General features: G+C 46.2%; 1 protein-coding gene across 1 annotated transcript; it reads left to right on the top strand.

Annotated features, from left to right (window-relative positions):
- Nucleotides 1-2,000: 2,000 nt before the first annotated feature.
- Nucleotides 2,001-7,153, top strand: LOC116846969 (zinc finger protein 853-like). Its single transcript, XM_032821446.1, has one exon. It carries the CDS (start codon nt 2,281-2,283, stop codon nt 3,763-3,765), a length of 1,485 nt encoding a protein of 494 aa, XP_032677337.1. The 5' UTR covers nt 2,001-2,280; the 3' UTR covers nt 3,766-7,153.
- The last annotated feature ends 7 nt before the right edge of the window (nt 7,154-7,160 follow it).

The following is a 7,160-nucleotide window of genomic DNA, read 5'->3' as shown; positions in this document are numbered from 1 at the left end:
ATATTTGCGTAATTTTTACTGCAACATGTTATTTGTACACATAGAAGTAACTCGACGAGTCGTTGAATTCTCAGACTCAACAAGGACCTTAGATCCTTAAGCGAACAAGATCGATTCGGGCAGCTGTTTGACGACGACGGTCGCGCATAATCCGTCAGAGTAGCGTTTAATATTGCAAGAACGATCTTTCAGATATGCGCGGCCTCGTCAATGTTTCACCGGCAACGCTTGCCCAATTTCCATTTCCAGTTCGCTGCCTGAATTAATCAGCCGATCATTTGGCCGATGTAGCTATTTGCGTGAGATTAACCGGCCGCGCGAGCCTGGTCCTCAGCTACACGGCGGAGCACACGTTCGCGACGGCGAGATCGGCGGCTCGGAAGCGTCGTGTCGTATCACACGCTTTACGCAAACGAGCGCTTTACGGAATCCAGGGACGTACGCAGGTATATATCGATCGATCGAGCGAGCGAGCGAGCGAGCCTCGCGGGTAGGCGTTTATGGCAGCAGCGTGCGGGCGGCGAGAATACTTCAGCTTCTTGTCCGACATACGTACATACGTTACCGGGCCCGTGTATCATGCGTGAAACGTATAATTTCGTGCACATACACACGCGTGTACGAGAGCTGTATAGCGGTTATCAACGCGTCTCGCTGACGCGACATAAGATCCGTTCTTTTTTTTTTTCTTTATGTTTGTCAATAGAAAGAACGAGCGTGTATGCGCGCACGTAGGACGAAACACCTTCGACCAGCGTCAAGGCTGAGTTTAATGTCACGAAAAAGAGAGACGGATACACACGGTGGTGTCTTAACGATGCGTTACACGTGTAACTATCGGACGTGCCTCACTATCGGACACGACCGTAGAGAGCTGTCGCGGCAGTAAGAAGGGTCTTATCGAAGCGACTGAATGATTAATCGCGAACGTCGCGTAACAATATTGGACGTGTCATTAGACGCAAGTTGAGGACGAACGTCTTACATCAAATTGTATTTTATATATCGCATTATTATATGTTTCATTATTAAAACTGTACTCAGGAAATATATGTACATGTATAACACATGTATAATACATGACACGCTAAAATTTCCTCGATCCGATTCAACGTAGTCCTTTAATCCCCGCGCTTCAATATCGCGTTAAAATGAGCGCGATATATTTGCCAGTTTGGATTTGCAACAAATGCAACGATTTATCGCGCTCATCAGACGGTCAAGTAACGACAATGTTACGGGCAATAGCAAACATCAATTAATACAAGGCACGACGAATGCAAAATCAAGATAAAGCATATAATTTCGTAAATCTCGAAATTATTGAACGCGAGTAGTTAGTTATTGTTTCTTTTCTACTCGATATTGCTGATTAAAGGATATATATTATCACTTGCCGCGATATCAAAGATAAGAATGACTATCGGAACGACAACCACCGTTGGCTTGTTCTTACTTATTCTGCTGAACGGAAAACATTATCGGACAGAGCATATATCATTTACTTTTGCATCGAAGATATCACGGCAACGACAGGCATTAATTATTGCATACGACTGTATATTGAAAGTATTGGGCGTATTAGGACTCGCGACAATGATACAGCCTATATTTTCAGCCTATAATTCGAGTACAATAAACTGACCTATTGAAACATTGACCAACATCACGCGATATCGCTTTGGGTGCGCGACTCCATCAATACTTTGGCGCTGCTCTATAAAATTGCGATTCCGTCGTCCCCTGTCGGGGTGTTCTACCTGCTCCGCGAAGAGAGACCACCAGGACCAGGCAAGCCGAGAAGCTACATCCCTACTCCACCAGCTGCTCAGCAGCGTCTGCTTGCACCGAGCGGGGCGTCGTGAGTTTAAACGGGCACGCGCTGAAGAGAATCGGGTAGGGGTCGGCCAATGAGAGTCGCGTGAGCCGTGGGTGCCCGGGCGGAGCGTACGGATATACGAGACGCGGCACGAGCGACCTTCTGTCAAACGGCGTCCGACCGCCGAGGGAGAAGGTCGTGTCGTTGTCTATCAGCGATCATCTTCGAAGAAGACGAAGCAGGCCAGCGCTCTCTCTCTCTCTCTCTCTTCGGTGAAAGTGTCTTCAGGTGGCTGATCGCTCTCCTCGAAGCTTCCTTCCTCACAAACTCAGTTTCCTGCCTTCCTTCCTTCCTTCCTCTCTTCCTTCGGGTACCATGGAGACACGACGTGGCAAGCAACAGTCGCAGCGTGAATTCTGAAGAGATCCTGAAACGAAGAAGGAAGGAGGGAAAATCCGAAGATGCTGCACGGCGCTTTGCCGAGGGCCTTCTTGGCCTCCGGTCTTAATTACCTGGGTTACTACAGCGAGGAGGTCCACCCTGCCTACGCCGCGCCACCCGCCACGTGGCACATCCCGATGGAGGACCCGTCTTCGCCGGTATACTCGAGAATCTCCACCGAACATCATTCGTCGTTGCAGTCCTGGGAGTCCTCGAGGTCCTCGACTCCGTGCCCGTTGGACTTGTCACTGAAGCCACCGCCGACTCCGAGCACTCCAAAGACAGAGGAGATGATTGAGGTAGGCGACGAGAAAGATCTTAGGATCCGCGATAGAATCCAAGCTCGGCCGGGTGAAAGTCGTACAGATAGTCAGGAAGAGCAGCTGGTGGTGGACGACTTAGATACCTTGCGTAGCTCTTCGGCACAAAGCCATCACAGTCACTATGAGCGACTGGTCCTCAACAAGGAATCACCTCGTCTTCACGACCCGGTGATGGATAAAATCCATCTTTCCGAAGAGAGCACACGACTGCCGTCGTATCCTAGCAACGATTTCAGTTCAAAGTACCATCTACACAACCAGAAGCTCCTGCTGACAAGTCCGACGCACATACAGTCGATGCAAGGTTATCACCAGCAGCTATTACTGACGCCGCAGCATCATCTTCAGGGTGTGCACGCACCTATGACACCACCCAGCACCCCGTCGCCGCCTCAGTGTCCTCGAAGAAGAGTTCGGGAGGAGGACCTCGCGTCACCATCCTCAGGACTCGCCAGTAGCGCCTCCCTCACGACCCCGAAGCAAAGCAGCACGGAGAAGACCACCAATAATCAGAGGCCCAAGAAGAAGCATGCCCGACGACTCAAGTTCGACGAGGACACCAGCAGTCCAGTGTCGGGTACGGTAATTTTGGGCCCAGATGAGGCGGTGGTGACCGGCGACATCGATCCCGCCTTCAACATCGTCGAGGTCACGGAGGAGGCGCGAGCCGAGCTCGCCAAGATCGAGAATCGACTCGGCCCGTATCAATGCAAGCTCTGCCGGCAGCTTCACGAGGACGCCTTCCAGCTGGCGCAACACCGCTGCTCCAGGATCGCCCACGTGGAGTACCGTTGCCCCGAGTGTGACAAGCGCTTCTCCTGTCCAGCCAACTTAGCGTCCCATCGACGCTGGCACAAGCCCAGACTGCCGAACAACGACGGCAATTCCTCCTCGAGTGCGGCCAACTCCTCCTCGCCGTCGTCGTCATCGTCGTCGTCCACATCGTCGGCTGCCAATACGGAGATTCCCTGCACTAGATGCGAGGCCAAATTCACCAGGCAGGCTGCACTGAGAAAACACTTGGCCGCTCAGCACCCTGAGACCATCACCAATAACACCACCGGCAGTAACAACAACAACAACAACAACAACAACAACGTCGTCGACGGTCAAGAAGCCATCGTGAAACCAGAAGTCGTGCAGACGCTTGCGACCGGCCAGTTGACCAGCGAGATGACCTGACACCAATTTCCGGCGAGACCCCTGCCGAGACGACCCGGCCTCTACTGGAGATTCGGCCTTGACCTGTGAGGGCTGACGCGAGGGCTGGCTGGCTTCTTATCAATCCATTCCGCCACCGACGTCGTTGAGGCTTTCGTAAGTATAAGTGCACAATCAAAATGATCCACGTACTCGTCCGTAGTATTAAGGCAGGAGACTGAAAAAAGAAGAAAAGAAAAAAAAATAGATACGTAGGGGAGAAGAAAGATCGGGAAGGATTAGGGGAGACGCTTCTCTTATAATTTTTAGGTTTTCTCTTTTGCAATTGCACAAAACTTCCTCAAGTCACAACATCTGAAACGTTGCTAATATCAATCATCGATTATCAGCCGTAATTGGTTCCTGAAAAATTTACTCCACTTCGCGGATTAAATTCTATTCATCTATATTGCAAACTGTCATGTAAGGCACCAAAAAGGCACCAAACTTTGAAATCGTAAACATGGAACTTTGACTGATAAGGAGTTAGAGAACACTAGGACGCACATATATTAATATTTGTTATTTTCATAGCAGTGATGCGCCAGCGACGCGCTTTCGTTTGACTGTTGCAGTAGAAAAAACAAATCCTGGCTATGAAATTGATAGATTTGGAATTATATATGTTCAGATAAGATGTAAGATTACCGTTATTATGTAAATTTCTCTACTCAGGATCAGTACCGGGAAGAAACAGGGTCGTGCATCACTATTGTATGAATCAAATATAAATTTGTATGTATGTGTCGATTGTATTGTAAACAGTAGTAAAAACTGACAGAGATAATCGAGAGTAAAATATAAATTCCATTTGTGTATATGTGTATGTGTGTGTATGTTGCGTGCGTGCATGTGTGTGTGTGTTACTAAGAATCGTAGGTGATACATAGCGCATTTGCAATTGATAACATATTAAGCGGTCAGGAGAAAGAAAGAGAAAGGTGTCGAAATATGATAGATACATTTCCGGATATGACCGACGCGAATGTTTAACACATTTCTCACGATCAGATAATTATTGTAATGAACGGTGCGAAATCGGCTATAAAATCGTGTGAGACAACGCGCGTTTATAATTAATAGTGATACGCGATTCACATCAAAACGTTGACGCACAGCAAATTACATTGCTTGACGGTCATGAGTGGTTGGCGCAAAACGCGATAAAATTGTGCCGGACAAATTGTGTTGCGCATCATGTCGGGAGTTTTGCTGATTAATTAAACGGTTAACGTAGCAATCGTAGCATAGCTGTTAAGAATCGAGACCATCGCGATGGTGCACCATTGCCGAAAGCGTGAGAATTTCGATATCCGAGAGTGCTTCTGTAAATTTCTGTAAAATTCCGAACGATGTGATTGCAAATGAGCGCGAGCGAGCGAGTAGACCGACGTGGTGTCTCGCGCGATGTAAATCTGTATATAGCACGCACGATGTCTGTATATATAGCGAAGTGCGATTAAGCTAAGCGATAAAGGCTATCTAACACGGCGATCTCAATTTGTCTAGCGTTAAGTCGTCCGCGCCGACTTTAGGCCGCGATTAGGCGTCTATTAGGTGTTGTTACGACACCCTTTAGGCTTGCTTTCGCCAACGTCGCTTAATCACGCGGTCTCACCTTAATTGATTCCTCATCATTTTTCAAGACAACGTGATCTAAATTACGCTCGAGTCCAAACGCGCGCGAGTCTAGTCGTAAACGTCGTACTCACCCATTCACGTGAGAAATTTCCTCGAGCGATAATTTCACCTTTATTTTAGAACATAGATAGTTTATCCGGCATAAGTATTAGTAATACACGCGCTACTTTAATGTCAATGTTAATCGACGTTGGCGAAATCGGCGATTAGTCTTAAATTTAGCGCACCGGTCCCAGCGATCAATCTCATACAGCTGAAATCAAAGATAGTTAAGGCGCTTGAAATGCGCAGTTCATGTCGAATTCTGCGACGATGGTATCGGGAGCAAACTCGAATTTCGAAGGGCAGCATTGAACACTCTTCGAGAGTTCAACGGGAGGGAAGAAATAACGAAAGTCTGATAGAGTAGATCTCTCTAGTCACGATTAAGAAACTAATTTTCAGTCGTAGAATCTAGTCATTAATTGGAATTAGAGTAAGTTATAGGCATATATGTAATGAAAATTGTCTAGTCATCTCACGCAGAGTCCGTTGCAACCTACCTTGAAATGGCAAAGATTTACAGAGAAATAACGAACATCGCAATAAAATATCGCGACTTTAATTATAAAGACAAAGTTCCGAGTGGAGATGCAGCCTAGTCAATCGAGATGTACCTTAATTTCTAGTCGCATAGATTATCCTTATTATGCCTTTAATAATGTCTTTTGTCGCTTGAGTGCAATTTTTCGTTTGCGTTATCTTTTGAGTTTTGCATTATCGATCGCTCCATTAATTCGGAGCGGAAGAGTACTTTCTAGTCCAAATCGTAGCTTTTAGGTGCCACGACGTTATACGTTTACGACACGGGTAGCAGGTGTATTTAATTAATATGTACATAATCTAGTCCGAATGTAATCTCTAGTCCGCTATGATGAACGTTAGTTCGGGGGAGAGCATGCCTGCTTAGAAATTAATAATTATCAGTCATTTTTAATCGTAGTATCTCTAGTCATTACAAATAGATAGAGAAGGGAAAGAGGAGAGGGAGGGGGGGGGAGAGAGATAGAGAATTACATGAATTTGCAATTCGGGAATAATGCAATTTTAAGTTTCGACTTGATGCGCACGATCGATCAAGTTGGTCTTCAGTATTTCAGTTGCAATAGAAAGATATGTCGCAATAGATAGTTGTAGGACAAAATATTGGTATGACCTGTACACGGCCAGCCGAACGCAGCTTGTCGAACTTCCTTCTTGATTTTTAATTGACGGGCTCTTCGTTAGTGTTCCACAGACGCGTACAGGGAAAGAAAGAGGATTTCAGTTCGGATGATTAAATGGGGATCAGACGAAAAACTCATTGACGAGAAATAATAACTCTGTTACTAAACACATTTGTTCGGACATTCAGCATTAAAACTCAGTTGAAATAACTGAGAACAGTTGGCCAAATAATTCTCCTACGCTGGAATCTTTCTGTTCCTACAACCGAGTTTTTCACCAGGTCTCCAAGTAACAGTAAATTTAGTTGCACCAACGGAGTTGTTTCTCCCGTGTACTAATCATTCATTCGCAGTACATAGATCTAGTTGTAGAATTATACGAAACGTAGTACATGTTATCGACCTATCTATAATCCATAGTCTTAAGGCTGTAATATTAGGTGCACGTCGTATATACTTCGTCATGTATAATTATCCAGAAACGGTGAGATTGTATAAGTTTCTAAGGTGCACACACTACATGTATTGGGG

The sequence above is a fragment of the Odontomachus brunneus genome, unplaced genomic scaffold (assembly GCF_010583005.1).
Source record: "Odontomachus brunneus isolate Ranch 3 - 2012 unplaced genomic scaffold, Obru_v1 Obru_scaffold_072, whole genome shotgun sequence".
NCBI classification, from domain to species: Eukaryota; Metazoa; Arthropoda; class Insecta; order Hymenoptera; family Formicidae; genus Odontomachus; species Odontomachus brunneus.
This window is presented reverse-complemented; position numbering and strand designations above follow the sequence as displayed.